The following is an 18,848-nucleotide window of genomic DNA, read 5'->3' as shown; positions in this document are numbered from 1 at the left end:
CAAATCGATTAGTTTTTTTTTCGCTCGTGGCTGGCACGATTTCGCCGAAAATGAAACACGCCAAATTTGAATTATCAGGTGACCCTAAACGAGTTTATATTTCGCTTACTAGGTTTTTGTTTATTTTCGATTATAAAATGTTATCAGAAGTAACATTATAACTTAAGTCTAATAATTAACCGTAGTCGGTTAATAATAATAATCAACTAGGCTAATTTCCAAGGTATGGCACCATCTTAGGCAAAAGTCATCTAGCGACTTATATTGCTTTTAAATCAGGTGGCCGGGTTACAACGCGTAGGAGGGTGGTGGCAAGCCCTGCATGCCACGCGAACCTACACTAACTATTACCGCTAACCTCTACAAGCGTGCTAACCACTCCGTCACCCCACTTACTTAGGTGTCCTCCCATTTGCGGATACGTCCATTTTCGTGCAATTTGCAAACTTAATGTTATTGGTAAATTAAAAAATTAATTTTGTTCGTATATTCGTATTTTGATACAAAATTTATTTTTTATTTTATTTTTATCATACGTTACTTATGATGTTATTTCTTGAAACCTTTAATGGGCGTGGGTTAATTTTTCGTGGAATATTTATTTTCAAAAACACTAGATGTTGATTAAAAAGTTAAAAACTCACCTTTTTTTTGGTATCGTTACAGGTTGGCGGTGAATTCGGGTCGTCATGACAACCAGCGACGCCACAACGTATCAAGGTCACACGGCGTGGTTACGTCTAAAGTTCCTCGGATTGGTGGAAAACAACGATTTCGTCACGACCCTCGCGTCCTCCCATTGGCTCGTCGCGGCACGTGGCGAATCCTGCGCGCGTCGCTAAAGACATTCGCTCTTTAAAGAAAAATGCCGAGTTCTTCTTGACGAATAAATAAAAACAATTATTCGAAATTTAGAATATTTAAAGAAAAAAATAATTAAAATAATATAGACGAAATAATCAAAAAACTAACATCCACCTTTAACACGGTATCAGGGTCAAAAAACTCAAATTGAATATAGGCTTAGTTTTTGGTGAAATTTCGAGTGAACCGTTCGGCGAGTGAATCTGTCTTAGGGTATATTAAGATATTATATGTACAAGTATTCGGCGGCAAAATCAACGAGAAAAACACGATGGTTCGGATAAGAATGCACACGTTGAAGATAGTGTTGGCCACCTCCTTGGTCTGGTTCATGGTCGGAGCGTTGTTGCTCATGTACTACACGGACTGCATCGGCAACGGGCCGGGCTGCGAGCGGTTGTCCAGTCGCCGAGGCTCACCCAGACTCAACACCGACGGCTCCAGTAATTACGCGCCTCAAGCGCTCGACCTAAGGCGCGAGGAAGACACCGACTCCGACCAAGTGCCTTTCGTCAAGTCACCCAATGCCCCCAAAGGTCAATTCGTCAAATGGGAACCAGTTGGTAAGCTCATTTTTTATCCTTTCATTCCCTTAAGACTTGGCGTTTTAATTTCAAGCTGCTTTGGTGTATTTTTTATTGGGTTCACTTAAGAGGGGGGAAGACTACGGTTCATCCCCCCTAATTGATTTATAATTTCGGCTACTAATTGAAAATCAATCGGGGTACTTTTAGCTTTCTGTCACGCTTGGACGTACCTAAGTCATCCAGGAATAGAAATATCCACTCGAAATATACAGGGTGTCCGCTATCAACGAAAAATTATAAATAACTTAAAACCTTTTTTTTTAATTTCAAATTTCTATTTGAACTAATAATATGACGAGCAACAACTTTCTAATTGGAACCAAATCCATAATATCTCGAGATATTTTTTGAATGACCTTGAAGACATGGTTCAAGGTCATTCAATTTTACACTAGTAAATATTCCATAGAAATTTGAAATTTAAAAAAAAACACGTTTTTTCAGTTATGATTTTTCGTTTTAAGCATCGACTATTCAAATATTAAAAGGTATTTATATCAGAGAAAAATCTGATTTTGCAAAAGTTTTCTATTTTTGAACTAATTGTCATTGATGGCTATACGCGGAGTAAGGTTGTCTTTGAAAGCCAATGGTGGCTCTATAGTTAAGTACCTCGATGGCTCGATAGATGTCCTTGTCGGCAGGTGAGTCCGATCTATTAGGCTCGATAGGTTGAGATTTCCAAACAAAGTCTACGTCCCGGGACTAAGTAACAGCCGTATATTTTGAACGGGCAGACTTAACGACCGTCTTGTTTTGGCCTAAAATTTCTCGACTTCCTATTTCGCAAATCGGATCGAGTCAAAGATAGTTAACCATAAAATGTGACGGGGAACAACTTTCTAATTGGAACCAACTTCGTAACTCTTACGGTTCTCAAGTTAATTTTCGAACGACCTTGAAGGTTCAAGGTCATTGAAATTTTCATAGCTGGGGTGACCCCCTGAGCGCTCCATAACAACCTAAAATTTCAAAATCGTAGCTAAAACACATTTTGAGATATTCGCCCTGGTCCATTTTTTAGTTAACACCCTGTATATCGTACTACAATTCCTACCAATCCGGCAGTAAAAGGTGTAATAGCAAATATAGAGGCTAACCACTCATTTTTCTGTACACCGATTATATAATCACTGAGTACGTGAGTGATTACGGTTATTACAATGATTGTGGCATTACGGTGATTACAGCGACCAGTAACGTCGAATACGTATATTAAGGATCAACTGCAACGATTACGAAGGTTTAAGGATCGATTACGGATCAACTTCAGTGATTTCGAAGGTTTAAGGAACGATTACGGATCAACTACAGTGATTACGAAGGTTTAAGGAACGATTACGGATCGACTACAGCGATTTCGAAGGTTTAAGGAACGATTACGGATCGACTACAGCGATTACGAAGGTTTAAGGGTCGATTACGGATCGACTACAGTGATTACGAAGGCTTAAGGAGGATCAATTACAGCGGTTACGGATCGACTACAGCGGTTACGAAGGTTTCGAGTCGATTACGGAACGAATACGCATCGACTACAGCGATTACGAAGGTTTAAGGATCGATTACGAATCGAATACAGTGATTACGAAGGTTTAAGGGTCGATTACGGATCGACTACAGCGATTACGAAGGTTTAAGGAGGATCAATTACAGCGGTTACGGATCGACTACAGCGGTTACGAAGGTTTAAGGGTCGATTACGGATCGAATACGCATCGACTACAGCGATTACGAAGGTTTAAGGATCGATTACGGATCGACTACAGCGATTACGAAGGCTGCAGTTCTCCACAAAGTCACGTGACTACCATCTTTTCAGCCCCCCCGGCACTTTATAGTTTCGCCTATTGATCGGAGTGGATCCGAGCACTCAAATGGAACGTAAAATGTTGATCGACGCGATCTCGAGAGTTCTAATGAAAAACGCTATTAGTCTTGGCGAGTGGAACACCGTGAGTTATAAATATCTGATTACTTGGGAAGCCCAACGTTAGAATGGACACGGTTCATTTGGCGGGCGGACGTCAGCAACAGAGCCGTTTCTCCACATTCTGGAATGGAAAGCAACGGCGCGTTCAAGAAAACCATAAGTGTCGATCCGAAGTCTTAAAACAAGAGCTCGTCGTGGCTGTCATTGGCAGCCCGAAGAAATTAAAATCCACCGCGAAAAGACAAAGGAAGGCTCCACCGAATTTATACCTTACGGGCCGCCAAACCAGGAAACTGTCATTGGCAGTCCCAACTCGGATTTGTCAAGTCCAAATCGTCTTCGTCATTTTATTAATATTTCCAAATCGTAATTCTTTTCCCGTATTATCATAAGTAACGTAATAACCATAAGTATGACACTTCCTATTGCTTTAATGCTAATAGCTCGTTATATAAAATACGAGAGGTCACGTGATTACGTTAGATTCATCGTGCAGTTAAAGTTAGAGAGCGCGCATATTTTTGTTTTTGTTGAGCTCGCGCGAAGACGCACGAGACCCTCTACACGGAAATATTAGGAAGCGCGCGCGCCAAAAAATAACACTTTTTATGTCATGTATGCGTATATATTATTTTATAGAAAGAGCTATTTTCTAACCGAACCTTTTTTCGGCACTGATACTCTCTTCAAGCTGCGACTTGGACTCGCGACTTACCGTTTTGGATGACTACTTTTTGATAAACATTTAAGCGTAATATCGGAGAGCACGTTCTGGAGTCGCGAGGGGCTTTGGCTTTGTTTCGAAGCCCGCGTGCGAATCACGCGTGATAAAAAAACATGAGCTCGTGGCGCCGAGAAAAACGTTTTTAATTTTTATCATTTTAGCCTAATATTCCGCCTATCTATCGGAAACCAGATATTTCGGCTTAGCGGAAGTCTCGCGTATTTTAGACACGAGAGGACTCTGTGCTGAGGAAACATCTCGACTACGCAATAACTATGAAAATTAGTTTGGTTGTAAAAATCATTAATTGTCATACTTATTGTTATTATGTTACTTATGGTATTATTATATTATTACGAAGTTTGCGCTCGCCTCGTGGTTAGGCTTAAGGCTCCGTCAGAGAAAATTGGTTCAAAACTCTTCTCTAGATAAGTTTTGGGCCCGCTAAAGGCGGGCTTACCCGACCTCACCCGAGCCCGCCTCGAGGCACGTCGGTTTTTAGATATCGCAGTTTTTGGCGGAACGGGGCGGGTTTAATTTTATATATTTTTTTCGGACCGGGCCGGGTCAAGCTTTTTTTTAAACGGGTCGGGTCGGGCTTTTTATACAGGGTGTTTCAAAAGGTTATGCAAATATTTGAAGGAGTTGTAGGGGGTGAGTTGAGAAGTATGCCTGTGTTTTTCCCATTTTTCCTACGATGAGTGAAAAGAGCGCCAGAGAGATTCAAAGTGCGGCCTATTATCCCCTGGAAGTAGGCTGCAACCAGCGCAAAACCAAGCAGCAAATCTCTACTTACAGAAAGCGAATCATTATCCCGTGTTAATCATACTCTTGGCACGTTCACTAATTTTTAACCGTTTCTCAAAGAGCTCCAAGCGCCATCTACTGACAAAGTTGTAATCTGGGAGGCCGCTCTAGAATTTAGTATACTATAAACATAAAAAGTGCAAGTTTTTCGGCTCGGAACGGGTTTCAATTTTATCGGACCTGTTTGGGTCGGGTTTAAAATATTAAAAATTTTCTCGGGTCGGGTTTTCGTAATAAATAATTTTGGCGGGCCGGGTCGGTTCGGGTTTCAATTTTGTATTTTTTAATCGGGCCGAGCTTTAAAACTAGCCGGCCAGACTAATCTCTAGAAAATAGTTTCGAAATTTCTCCGTTTGGGGGAATCGTAAAGAAAATAGTGGCTTCTGTCACTGCTCTAAAATGTTAAATTGCAGTAATAGCTACAGTAATTTACGCTTGTCTAATAAGTAAATTAACTAATATCATTTATATACCGCTGTTCTCTAATCGGTTGTAGTAGACGGACCTACCTACCTACTACATCAACATCAACATTCCCACGATATTGCATAGCTTCACTCGTTCGCAATTTGAAAGAGGCCAAATACGCTACAATCATTTAGAACCATAAAGTAGCAGATCTTTTCATTTATATTTACAAAATAATTTAGAGGTGGATTTCGCGCGCACAATACCGATAAAATCCCTTCACCAGTCGAACTATATGAGTAATTTTTAACCGGAGTCTTCGTTTGGTATGTTTTGACATAATTGTATAATATTGTTACATAAGTGTGGCACTTATTTCAGATGATAAAGTTTTACTGAGAGCTATTCAGAATGCATTACGGGCTTCGTCGCCGTTTTGCGTCCGCTTGCTAACGCGTCACACGTAGCCTTTGACAGCGCCTCGCTAGGCCGTTTTGGGAAAAAAAGGCTTTTTTAAAAATTAAAAAATCCAGTATGGTTAAAAACCAATGTAACCGGTGGTTTATACTGGATAAAACCACTAATAAGAAAATGCTAAAATTGCTTATATCTAGCCCTAATTACTCAAGTTGACATTTTGGCGCGTGACAGTACCTTCACACTCTGAAGTATAGCAGGCTTATTTACCCGCTTTTATACCCTAACGTGGCGGCGTATTTTCACGCGCAAAATTAATTTTAAGATCCCCCAATTGCTTATATCAAGCCCTCATTACATCGTAGGACGACGTAGCAGACGACAAAAATGAATTTTAAGTTTTAGTTTCGTTTTGGAATAAAAAATGTAGAACATTATATTCTGCATTTTTTATTTGAAATAACTTGTATTTAAATTTTTCAGTATTTCTATTTAAAAAAGTGGTTTAATACATGTTTTTTTTTCGGTGGTTTAAACCAGTCTGGCTGGTTCTTGTCAATCATGTCGCTATGGGGATTTTTTCTTGCGATGACGTCACTCCTTTACTAGCTCTCAGTTAAATATTCCCCAAACTGACAAACTTATGTGGAACAATATTATAGACTTATGGTTTTGATTAATGCATGCTACAAAGTAGAATTTTTCGCAAGCGCTCTCGCCTCGCAGTAAGAGGAGCCGGGTTCGATCCCAGCTTGTTGCACTGGGTGGAAATTCGCATATACTCCTTCCGCGCTGAGTTTGCAAGTTCCGTCCCCACTTTTTAAAGGGGTTTTCCCCCGAGCTCTTCGGTTTCCTCTTTACATAGAAAAAACTGGTTGAGGTTAACTGCAATAGTGAGTGTAGGGAGCTGTTGGCTCACGTGGCGTGAAGGGCTTGCCACCACCCTCCTACGCGTTGTAACCCGGCCATCTGAATTAAAGGCTTTAAAGACTTGGGCCTAAGGTGGTACCTTGGGTATCAGCCTAGCTGATTATTATTTTTATTATTAAACCCTTCCTAATCTTCCATTTAATTATTTTAGTTAATTATTTAGTTTTTGTTACATAGAGTAATTTTGTAATGGAATATCACAAAAATAAAACGGGGAATCAAATAAATCTTAGTAATTAAATGACAATTAAAGTCGTTAGATGACTTGGGCCTAAGGTGGTGCCTTGGATATTAATCGGGAAATCCTGAATGGAAATCTTAATAATCCAAGATTATATTTGAAATAATAAAAAAAAAGTTTGGAATCACAGACATGTTAGTAATCTAGAAAATCTTTGGTAATCGGTGAAAAATCCTGGAAAAAATCTGGAAAGCCTTAATTGAAATCTTAATAATCCAAGATTATATTTAAAATCATAAAAACTAACTGGTAATCACAGTCATCTTAGTAATCTATAAAATCTTCGATAATCAGAAAATAATTCTGAAAATCATGCCTTCGACAAAAAAATGGGATATCCTGATTGGGAATCTTAATAATCCAAGATTATATTTGAAATCATTAAAAAAATCTTGGCAATCAGAAATCCAAGTGCTTTATAGAGAGGTTAAGCAGGACGCTCTAGAAGTTTGAACGACAACGTCGGGAGTATCTAGACGTTCGTGAAATTAAATTATTTAAAATCAGTTCAGTGCGCGCGCGTTCACTTTTACTGATAAAGAAAACATAAATTTACAGTTGCAATATAATTTTAACACATTTCATATTTGCTAAACCCGGGTACATGACGAAAATAAACGTGTTTAAGCAATACTAAAACGCGCCTTATGTATGGTTGTGAGTATTGTCTAAAGATAAAATTTAGTTTTCGTGTACCCTGCCTTATTTCAAATGGTGTATTCGTAGCAGCTAGGAGCAACAAACACAAGGAGAACGCAGTTAGCCTTTAAACACGCTAACGCAGAGTTGTGTACAAATTTCATTGGATCGATGGAAATATGGCGTCGTTTTTAAGTTATGAAAGGAAATTGATCACGTGACTCTCGACGTTGTCGTTCAAACTACGAGAGCGCCCTGCTTAACCTCTCTAAAATATCTTTTAAATATAAATACCGGTCCAAGTCTTTCTTCTGGCGCGCCCAATTTGGCGTAGGTCCCCGGGGCCACGGTCACTGGTGCAATTTAAATTGCAAATGATGTTTTTACAATTCGCCGGAGCTCGTTCCGTAATTGATTATCTCGCTCGAAATAATTTTCGAATTTTCAATTCTGTTTATCATTTATCTAGCGGCCACGTAGGGCGCAAATTAAATTTTCCTTTTAAATTCCATCTACTGCTTAGCGAGGCGGGGACTTATTAAGCACGCGAAATTCTAAATTTAAAGAAACCCCCGGGCGGGTGGTTACTATGGTTACCGGGGTGGGTTGATGATTTTACCGGCATTATAATCCCCGTATTTCAACTTCACCGTCGCCCATTTCGAAAAGGACGTAATACAAGATTTATAAGTTTTATTTCTTTCGGTGTATCTCACCTAGGTTCCAAAATCAGGTAACTCGATTTAATTGGTTTTTATTTTTTCAATTCTTTATTAATATGAGCCCGTATAGTTTCAAATCGATTTTTTACCGTTTTATTAGAAATTCGTACTACTATTTTTTTAAAGCTTTAAAATGATTTTTTAAATAAAATTTAATTAATTGAGATAGACAATTTTGAAGGTAAGGTAGCTCATTTTTACAATTTTATTAGAAATTCGTAGCACTATTTTTTAGGACTTTAATGTTTTTTTTAATAAAATTTAATTACTTGAAGTAAGGTAGCTCTGTCTACACTGTGATAAAGAACCTGCGCTAGTACCGACCTAAAAATAATCAGCTACGCTAATACCCAAGGCACCACCTTAGACCTAAGTCATAAAGCGACTTTTGAAGCCATTAATTCAGGTGGCATGCCACGCGAGCCAACAGCTCCCTACACTAACTATTACCGTTAACCTCCACAAGTTTTTATGGTAGGGGAAACCGAAGAGCTCGGGGGGGAAACCCCTTAAACCAGCGGGGAAGAACTTGCAAACTCAACGCAATAGGAGTGGTTCATAGTTTTCACCCCGTGTAATAAGAACCACCTATGGACTACATAACAAACAATGACAAAACAAGGGAAAAGGTATAATACTCTAGGGATAAGCCTAAAAAGTAAATGTTTCAAGTTGAGACATTGTGTACCCTAGGAACAACAAACACAGCACCCCATACAAGGAGAACGCAACCCGTCCAAAGTCGTGCATTTTCTTGCTGCCGTCGGAAGGCCAAAACTCGAACGCGTGGCTTGCAGGGCTTGCCACCACCCTCCTACGCATTGTAACCCGGCCACACGAATTAATGGCTTTAAAAGTCGCTTGATTACTTAGGCCTAATATCCTAGCTGATAATTATTATTATTATTATTATTATTGGCCCTTTAAGAAAATGTAAATTCTAAATGTGTGGTCTATAAAATAAAAAAAATTAAATAAAATTATTATTCTTATTATTAAATAGTCAATTTCACACCCCTAGTTTCACCCACTGAACGCTTTAGATAAATATCTTATTTTCTATATTCTAATGGTCTTAATAGGCTCATTTAATAGGCTTATTTAAAAGCATAGAGCTCTTCAAAGGGGACCTGCCAAGTATTTCAAGCTTCCATTTCCTTCCCGTGCCCCCCGCTCTCTTTACAGGAAATAACACAAAAGCCAACATCTCCCCAGCCGAATAATCTCACGCTGTTTAATGCATAGGAATCCTATAGCTTTGTCCTCAATCTTTGCATACGCAAATTCAGAGTTCAAACTTGTAGACTCTTTGACGTAAGCTAACCAATGATGTACGATATAAACTAGAGCTCTGACTCCAATCTTCGTCTCGGACCACTTTATCAAATACCCGAGTCGCCATCTATCTGTAAACTTCAAATAACCTTACCCGTTGCCACTATAAAAAGCTATAAGCCTGACTTGTGGCAACCCTGCCAAGTGCAAACAGTGGCGTCGCTAGGGTGTTTTAGGCGGCGCTTGAGCCACCTGTAAAATTTCTGAAGCGCCACCTAAAATTTCCGAAAAGCACCTCCTAAAATTCAGAATTTTTACAATATTTCTTCGAACTTAAAAATGGGCATCAAAAATTTCCTAGCCGGCTTCAATTTTTAAACTTTACAAACCTTTTTGGGAGCCCCGCCCTCCCCCATATCACTCAATGGGATGGCCCTGACCAGTGCTTGCGGCTTAAGCGCCACCAGTTTATAATTCCTGGTGACGCCACTGAGTGCAAACACAAGGAGAACGCAGCTAGCCTTTAAACACGCTAACGCAGTGTTGCGTACAAATTTCATTGGATGAGCCTTTACGCTGAGCGTTTTCCGGGGGGGGGGGGAGACAATTTCCGAATTTCCCCCTTCTGACGGCAGCAGGCGCTAAAGCGTCTAACCAATGAAAATTGTACACAAGAAAATGCACGACTTTTGACGGGTTGCGTTCTCCTTGTGTGGGGTGTTGTGTTTGTTGCTCCTAGATGGAATTAACTTAACTCCCCTAGAACTTACAAGGAGACGACCCGAGGTGATTTTCACCGATTTCGTTTGAATTCGGGGGATAAGTAGACCTTTATGTAACTTGAAATTACCCAAAAGGAAAAGTTTCGACGAATTTAGTTTTGCCATGTCAACCAAAAATGTTTTTGATTATTCAATATCTACTTTTCCTTATGGAAATCATTGAAATCAACATGGAGAAATCGCTGATTTGAAAGTTTTTTAAATATTAAAAATATAAATTATGTTTAAAGAAATTTACATTTGGTAAATTCAGGTTAATTTGGGTAAAATTTTGTCTTTTTACTTTCAATTACCTAATTTACACATTTTACTAATATTTACCGAAAAGTAAATTTTTTACCCATTTTAAATAATATAACCCAAATTTACTTGTATTTACCCAATTTGCTTATTTTTTACCCATTTTAAATAATATAACCCAAATTTACTTGTATTTACCCAATTTGCTTATTTTTTACCCATTTTAAATAATATAACCCAAATTTACTTGTATTTACCCAATTTGTTTCCCCCCCCCCCCAAATTTACACGGATTTACCCAAATTAACAATTTTGTATGTAATTTATTTTTTTAATATTATTCAAACCATTTAATAGGGAAATGTAGGTTTTAAGTTTTAAAACCGAATGTGAAGTTAATTTCCGATGAAATATTTATTTTTAAATTATAAATCAAATGTCGTGAAATCGTGTAAAAATAATATTTATGGTCAAAGGCTTAGTTTACAATGTTCGTGGCATTCTCGTAAGCCTAAATCTTTAGAAGAATCTTCTTGCATTTGACGCTTTTTAGCGAATTATCTCGGGGATAAAAATTCTCACGAAGAACTCTTCTCAAGAGAAAAATTCCTTCTCAGAATTTTGATTACAAATCCGAAGAGTGATTCTACCTCGTTGGCGCACGTAGCAATCACGAGCGTGGTGACGTAATCCGCAGCCAATGAACGTTCTTTTTGTGTATTAATACACGCACGCGCATTCGGGACGTGACTCGAACGAGCCTTTTTTTTAAAAGTTATTTCCGAAAATTTCGTTTGAAAGAAAGTTTATTTTTCGCAAGGCTTAATATTGCGTATTGGAAAGCCAACGAAATTGGACGTTAGGAATGGAAAATTTGCAGAAAAGTCGTACCCAAACAGGCAAGAACTTGGAAAAAAGACCATTAATTTTGGACTCTTTTTTTACCATCGATACCAACTGTATTTTTCTCTGTTTAACGAAGTAGGGCTAATGACGATAGCCGAATTGAATAAAGGAATTACCCAGACGAAAGACGTGGTGTGGAGGGGTTTGAAGGTCGACGACGAAGTGACCAAAATGAAGAACTTCCTGGACCGCAACCCCCAGAGCGGACTGTCCTGGTTCTTCAGAAAGGGCGCCCACGATTGGAAGAAACTTAGGGATCCCCGCACGAAACTGAAATTCCTCAACCAAATGTTCCATCATTGCAACGCCAAGGTCGGCGAGCATATGGAGGACTACGAATACATCTGTCAATGTCTGATGGTCGAGATGGCGGAAATCAACTTTGGACTGAAGGGAAACGACCATGTTGATATTTGTTAAAATTATCGCGCGATTCAATTTGAGCGTTCTTTTGTTAAAATGCCTTGCAATAAATTTATACCGATTTTTCAGTGACCGTATTGTTGTAGTATATTACGTAAGCGGTACGCGCTTCTACGAATCTTGTAACTTTGTAAGTTGCGTGGGCGTTACTGATGTACCCATTGAGTTGGGAATAAATAGAGGTACAACTAAATCTGGCTGGCGCGGGACCAATTTCGTTCAATAAGGAGACTTTATATCAACTTTATCGTTCTACCGTGGCGGCATCTGTCTCTAGTGGTGGCAACTATATTGCAATTGAATTTTTTCGTGAATCTGACGCGAAATTGAAATGTATGATTACTCGTAACAAACAAACCTTTGAAGTTGTTTAAAAATAATTTTATTCTGTCAACACGATCCTTTTTAACTCAAGTTATGGTGAGTTAGCTAATAATTATTTATTTTTAGCCATATAACTTTACAAATATAGATGGCGCTACCGCCTAATTATCAAGATGAATTTCGTATCGTCTTATCAGAACAGGTCCCGCGTAACCATGGCAACCGAAATCGTAATTGAAATTCTAGCAGTATTATTCCCAATTCAATGGATGTACCAGATGTGTTTAAAGGCCTATGATTTCTTCTGCCTGTTTTCCTGAAAGTTTTCTTCCCGCCGCGCAAATATCCTGGTGGTAGGCCAACCGCAGAACACGTTGGCCTACCACCAGGATATTTGCGCGGCGGGAAGAAATCTTAAAGGAAAACAGGCAGAAGAAATCCTGGGCCTTTAATCTTTTCTAATTTTCAAGAATATCCTATCCAATTTTGGCCTCAAACGATATGTCGGTTGTTGTTTTGAAGAATGGTTTTTGGTAGAGCAAAAACGTCACAATGGTGAGCTGCGACGCAAAACATTCCCATGAGGCCTAAACCTTGTTTTCCACTACAGTGCCTAACACTCAACTTTGGGACGTACAATCGTTTTGACGCGCGTAAAAAATGCATTATGAAAAAATGCATTATGGCGTCCCAAAGTTGAGTGACACGATATTAAGCGCGCTACTGGAAACAATACTATACCATATTTTTGCGTCAACTCAAAACGGATCCCCGTTAGTCTAATACAATATTTTTGTGTCGACGTAAAATAAATCCTCGTTAGGCTAAAGATAATATAGACAGCTCGTACCCTAGATTCGAAATCACTGTCTCGCGCGTATTCAATAGCGTTTTCCGCGGAGTTGACCACTCTGCGTAAACGGTGTACACTCTTACCGTTAAGAGAATGTAATCTTGGCGTCATTTGTGTATATTCTTACCGTAGATAATGCGTAATGTGTACATTCTTACCGTAAAGAGTGCGTTATCTGTGTACATTCTTACCGTAAAGAGTGCGTTATCTGTGTACATTCTTACCGTAAAGAATGTTATATGTGTACACTCGTACCGTAGATAATGCGTAATCTGTGTACACTCTTACCGGAAAGAGTTATCTGTGTACATTCTTACCGTAGATAATGCGTAATGTGTACATTCTTACCGTAAAGAGTGCGTTATCTGTGTACATTCTTACCGTAGATAATGCGTAATGTGTACATTCTTACCGTAAAGAGTGCGTTATCTGTGTACATTCTTACCGTAGATAATGCGTAATGTGTACATTCTTACCGTAAAGAGTGCGTTATCTGTGTACATTCTTGCCGTAGATAATGCGTAATCTGTGTACACTCTTGCCGTAAAGTGTTCTGTGTACATCCTTACCGTAGATAATGCGTAATCTGTGTACACTCTTACCGTAAAGAGTCCAGAGGCTAGCCTGTATTTCCATTACTGAACTACTGTCAGCGCTTCTCTGGAAATTATTTTAAATATTATTGCGCTTCATCTTTTTGTAGAGGAAGTGGCTGTTATGGGTGCCAATAGGCTCAATCTTAATGGTTGGTAGAGGCCTACTAACTGGGATAGTAGTCGCGACAAACTATATAGGCACATCTCTAATCAGTTTCCCATTGTCAACATCGACTCTGATAGTATGATCCTTAGTTTACGCTTTGACAAACCTTTCGACGTGATTTTTCCGAGTCGTATCGATTAGTCCAGTGATAAGTGTCTTATTTCAGTGTCTATTTCGGATAATTTGGCTAAGCATCAACTCAAGTTTTGGGTTGAGACGGCGGGTCAAAGGTAGGCCATGGAGCTCATTCCTGACCCTTTCGGGTAGCGGGGCTGATTACTGGCCTTCTCACTGGCCACTGCTCTCTCAATAGGCATCTTCATCTGATTGACCATGATTATACTTGCAGGGCCTCTCGTGTATTGTGTAGGTGTGTCAACTACTTAGCTAAGTGGTTCGAGCATCTTGGTATGCATCAGCTGCAAACCTAGTGTTGTAAGTCGGAAAATGACCGAGACCCTTTTTCCAAAACATTTTCCGTATTTTTCCGAAAATAATAAAAAAAAGTTTTCATTCCATGATTAGTCTAATATATTGTTTGCAAATTTAAATAAATCGGAATTTTCGCCTAATTTTTTCGAATCTAAAAGTAAAACTAAACCTCTAGACTAGTTTAAATACTGATTAACAATGTAACACTATTAATGTTTTGTAGTATGTTTACGGATATTAGACATTTTATATCGGTAAAAAGTTAAAAAAAAATATTAAAAACCCTTGAACAGTAATTTGTTTGAAATTTTCATTTTTCCGCATTTTATTTTTCCGGAAAATTAACAACACTAGCAGCAGACCTATGAGGTTTCTGACGTCTCGGTGAAGCAGATACTCTTCTGAGATTGGGCTCTTTTGAGTTTCAGGTTAGGAGTAGCACAATGGACCCTCTGGTCGAAGGCGTAATCTGTGTATCTTCCATCTTCCGAGGGGCTCTCATTTTGAGTTATCCTGTACACCGATTACAAGCAGAGTAAGCTTACGCGAAGTAAGCTTACTCTGCTTGTAATCGGTGTACAGGATAACTCAAAATGAGAGCCCCTCGGAAGATGGAAGATACGATGATAGCGCGTTCTTCTTTAATCCTGCGAAGATGTTTTTCGTCCAAGAATTTGTTTGCCCTTCCATAGCTATCCATCACTGGGATCGAGATCGCGTTGAAAAGAAGCCGATGCCATGGGCTCCCAAATGACACCCGCGCTGAGAACTACTTTCGGCGCTAATGCGTTATGTATCTCACCGCTTACGTGCCTCCTTCAAACACGCCTTACACGGTAGAAACGCTTATGCAGCCAAATATAAAGGCTTGAGTAGGTCTTAACTTTCTTAAGGGGGAAGACTACAGTAGCCGTTGTCTACTTTCGCGCTATTTCAAGCTGAACTCTTTTAATTTTGTATTTTAACTTATAAAATTAATATTTAAGTGTAGAACAGCCTATTGTGTAGTGCTTAAAATAATTTTGACAATTTTAAATTTAAAAGTAATAAAGTTATTACGTTTTAATTCGGACCCCCGGAGCTAAACAAGTTGGGCTAGCGCCCAAACTACCCTTTAGTTAGGACCTTATATCTCGTTAACTATTGATATTAGACTTATCAAAATCATTTCAAGCACTAGAGGAACGTTCAGCTTAATAAGAAAAATATAATTCAATTATATAATTGTTAAAACAGAAACGTTCAGCTTGAACGAAAAAGAGGCTTTTACTGTATTCTTCCCCCTTAAGTTATACTTTTTATGAGTGAATTTTCTATATAATTGTAATCGAAGTCTTATAGAAATACTACCCAAATTTAAAAAAATTATAAAAATATGGGTAATTTTTCTAAAAGTATTGAAAAAAACCTTGAATTTTGACTTTTATATAGAAGCATTTACAGAACACCCTACACGATATACACTCTTTTTAGAAAAGTTTACTGGGCGCCGCCATTATCGTACAGACAACCAACGATCAAGCCCTCTACCGCTGAAATTTCATCCCCCCAAAACCGGTTTTTTCATCACCTTCCCCGTAGACTCTAAGGTAATGGCGGTCAATTGGTAAGGCGCGTTTAAGAGTCTATAGAAAACCCAAAACTTTCTATAGATTTCAATAAGATTCTATATAAATTATATATATGAATTAAACCATTTTCTGTATTCTTGAAACTTATTCTTTTTCCTATCGGATAAAGAAAACCCTAGACTTTCTATATATTTATACATATAATAATTCATAGAAAGTTCATAAAAGTATGTGAAAATTTTCTATGGCCATTGAAAAAAACCTTGAAATTTATTCTTGGTTTAGAAATATTAATAGAACACCATAGGACAAAGAAAGATTTGATTTGAAGATTCAATGTACAATTTTATAATTTACATCGGTGACTGTCGCGCAGACTTCATTGTACTGTCCATTATCTGATTTGATCAGGCCATCGAATATATGCAAATTCGATACAGGGGAAAAGACAGCTTGTCATTTGTCGGAATATTTATGTCTTTTCTTTGAACTATTTCAATCTTCATCTAACTTTCGTGTTTTTTAGACCCTCATTGAATAATGCTACGTAAAAATGACACTCGAGAGTTGAGTAGTTCCAGACAATATAATTCTTTTCGGTGGGAAAAAATCTGTCATAAAATTTATACAGGAATGAAATGTTGTTTTTCTTCGACAATAAACGACGCGAAACAAAATTATGTGGCTGCGCCTGACTTTTATATTTATTACTGCGGTACAAAAGAATTAAAGAATTTAAACACCGCCAGTTTGTAGAGACGCCCTACATTTTTTTAAATGTACGCGAAATTTCTTCCAAGATTTACTCTTTTTATTTTGGGCCTCAGATTTATGTTTCCCCCGAGGAGACTTTTAATATCGTTGTATTTTCGAAAGTCATAAAACAACGAAAACATTCACAATTTTTCTGAAAATAAATTAATTGTGCCGTTTAAATTTAATCGGTTAAATCGTTCGCCAATTTAATTAAAAGAACGGGAATCGACCAATCATTTTTAATTAAATTTTCCGAAATAAAGGAACGACCAAATGTCGTTCCAAATTTGAATAATTGGGAGGTTACGAAAAAAGGGATAAATTGAAAATGTTTTTCTGTGTTTTATCAAAAATACGTCGTAAAGAATCGCCGTCTATCGTTGCCGTAACGCGAAACATTTTAAATTTATTACGCGACTAGCAGTTCAGGCGGGTTAATTAATATTATTTCTTGAAAAATATTTAATCTATTACAATCTATATTGATAAATATAATATAGGTTATATCTGTTCAGTCGAAAGAATATCATTTGAAATATTTGTCTTCCAAGCATTTCTATTTCATTTGACATTGATTTCCGTTTCCTTGGTTCCCGTTTCCTTGGTTCCCGTTTCCTTGGTTCCCGTTTCCTTGGTTCCCGTTTCCTTGGTTCCCGTTTCCGCGGTTTCCGTTTCCCAGTATTGCGAAATTATTGTAAATCCATTCCCCCTGTATTCCCATTCCCGATTCAAAGTATTTCGAAATGATTGGAAAACCATTCCCGTTCATTCCCGAACTCAAAATTATCTATTCCGACCATTCCCTAACCGAAAATAATTCCCACAATAGTCCTAAATGTGAAACAAAAATAACAATTTCCACGCTTTCTACGGCTGACAACTACATCTATCGAGAAATCGAGGTACTCCATTAGAGTCGCCACTCGTTGAAGTATTTATTTCTACTCAGGGAGAATGAATATGTCGAGATTATTTTTAACGTTTCTCCAATTCCACCCGTTGGGCCCCCGGTATGCTCCTCCGCTTTAATAAAATCAAATGATACTGCAATCTCATTGGTTCTTAAAAATTACGTTTTTCGACGCGATTAACGCGGCTGTGAGGACGCAAAAAAATAAGACCGCTCCCCCCCCCCCCCCTTAGCGTGACGGGGTTAGGGCCTCAACGTGTCCGTCGATAGTCTCGACATATCCATTCTAACTGAGTATAAATAAATACATTCTTGGCTACTACAAGGAACTAAAGTCTGTATGTATGCGGGATAAAACATAATAATTCATTTAAATATCGATAACAAATTTGAAACGTAATAATTCATTTAAATATCGATAACCAATTTGAAACGTAATAATTCATTTAAATATCGATAACAAATTTCAAACGTAATAATTCATTTAAATATCGATAACCAATTTCAAACAATAATTCATTTAAATATCGATAAAAAATTCGAAAAGTAATAATTCCTTTAAGTATCGATAACCAATTTGAAACGTAATAATTCATTTAACTATCGATAACCAATTTCAAACAATAATTCATTTAAATATCGATAAAAAATTCGAAACGTAATAATTCCTTTAAGTATCGATAACCAATTTGAAACGTAATAATTCATTTAACTATCGATAACCAATTTCAAACAATAATTCATTTAAATATCGATAAAAAATTCGAAACGTAATAATTCATTTAAATATCGATAACCAATTTCAAACAATTCATATAAATATAGATAAAAAATTCGAAACGTAATAATTCATTTAAATATCGATAACCAATTCGAAACGTAATAATTCATTTAAATATCGATAACCAATTCGAAACGTAATAATTCATTTAAATATCGATAACCAATTTCAAACGTAATAATTCATTTAAATATCGATAACCAATTTCAAACGTAATAATTCATTTAACTATCGATAACCAATTTGAAACGTAATAATTCATTTAAATATCGGTAACAAATTTTAATCGAAGTTTCCGGTACCTTTACTTCTCGAATACCCATAATCATTACTCAAAAAACCCCAAAATATAATAAACCATGGTGGGGTGTTCAACTTTTTGATTATCGGTGAAACATTAGTTCGCGAAACGACGTCAAGATGGCGTTCCCTGGAACATTTCCGCGCGAGCAGCGGGTTGGCGTCATCATTTGGAAACAAAAACGGGGAAAAATGGCCGTATAAAAAAGCGGAAATAGACAAAGGCCTGGCCATTATGAATGACTGGTCGAATATTTCCTC

The 18,848-nt window shown here is 37.7% G+C and overlaps 2 protein-coding genes across 5 annotated transcripts in view; both read left to right on the top strand.

Annotated features, from left to right (window-relative positions):
• The window catches only part of Pgant5 (polypeptide N-acetylgalactosaminyltransferase 5), a 244,869-nt gene that overhangs the window by 201,851 nt on the left and 24,170 nt on the right, over positions 1 to 18,848 (top strand). For all 3 annotated transcript variants that reach the window (XM_090160009.1, XM_090160010.1, XM_090160011.1), the window contains one exon: positions 667 to 1,427. In XM_090160009.1, the coding sequence (XP_090016135.1) occupies positions 1,136 to 1,427 (292 nt within the window). In that variant the 5' untranslated portion in view covers positions 667 to 1,135. The remainder of the gene's footprint in view (positions 1 to 666; positions 1,428 to 18,848) is intronic.
• On the top strand, positions 11,303 to 11,970 carry LOC149925155 (uncharacterized). 2 transcript variants are annotated; one of them, XM_090160016.1, is made up of 2 exons: positions 11,303 to 11,468; positions 11,552 to 11,970. In XM_090160016.1, the coding sequence occupies exons 1-2, from the start codon at positions 11,435 to 11,437 to the stop codon at positions 11,893 to 11,895; spliced, it is 378 nt and encodes a 125-aa protein (XP_090016142.1). In that variant the 5' UTR covers positions 11,303 to 11,434; the 3' UTR covers positions 11,896 to 11,970. The 2 variants fall into 2 exon arrangements, with proteins under 2 accessions (XP_090016142.1, XP_090016143.1); XM_090160017.1 differs by having other exon boundaries at positions 11,308 to 11,468; positions 11,555 to 11,970.

Source organism: Leiobunum rupestre, chromosome 10 (assembly GCF_980474605.1).
Source record: "Leiobunum rupestre chromosome 10, qqLeiRupe1.1.hap1, whole genome shotgun sequence".
NCBI lineage: Eukaryota > Metazoa > Arthropoda > Arachnida > Opiliones > Sclerosomatidae > Leiobunum > Leiobunum rupestre.
This window is presented reverse-complemented; position numbering and strand designations above follow the sequence as displayed.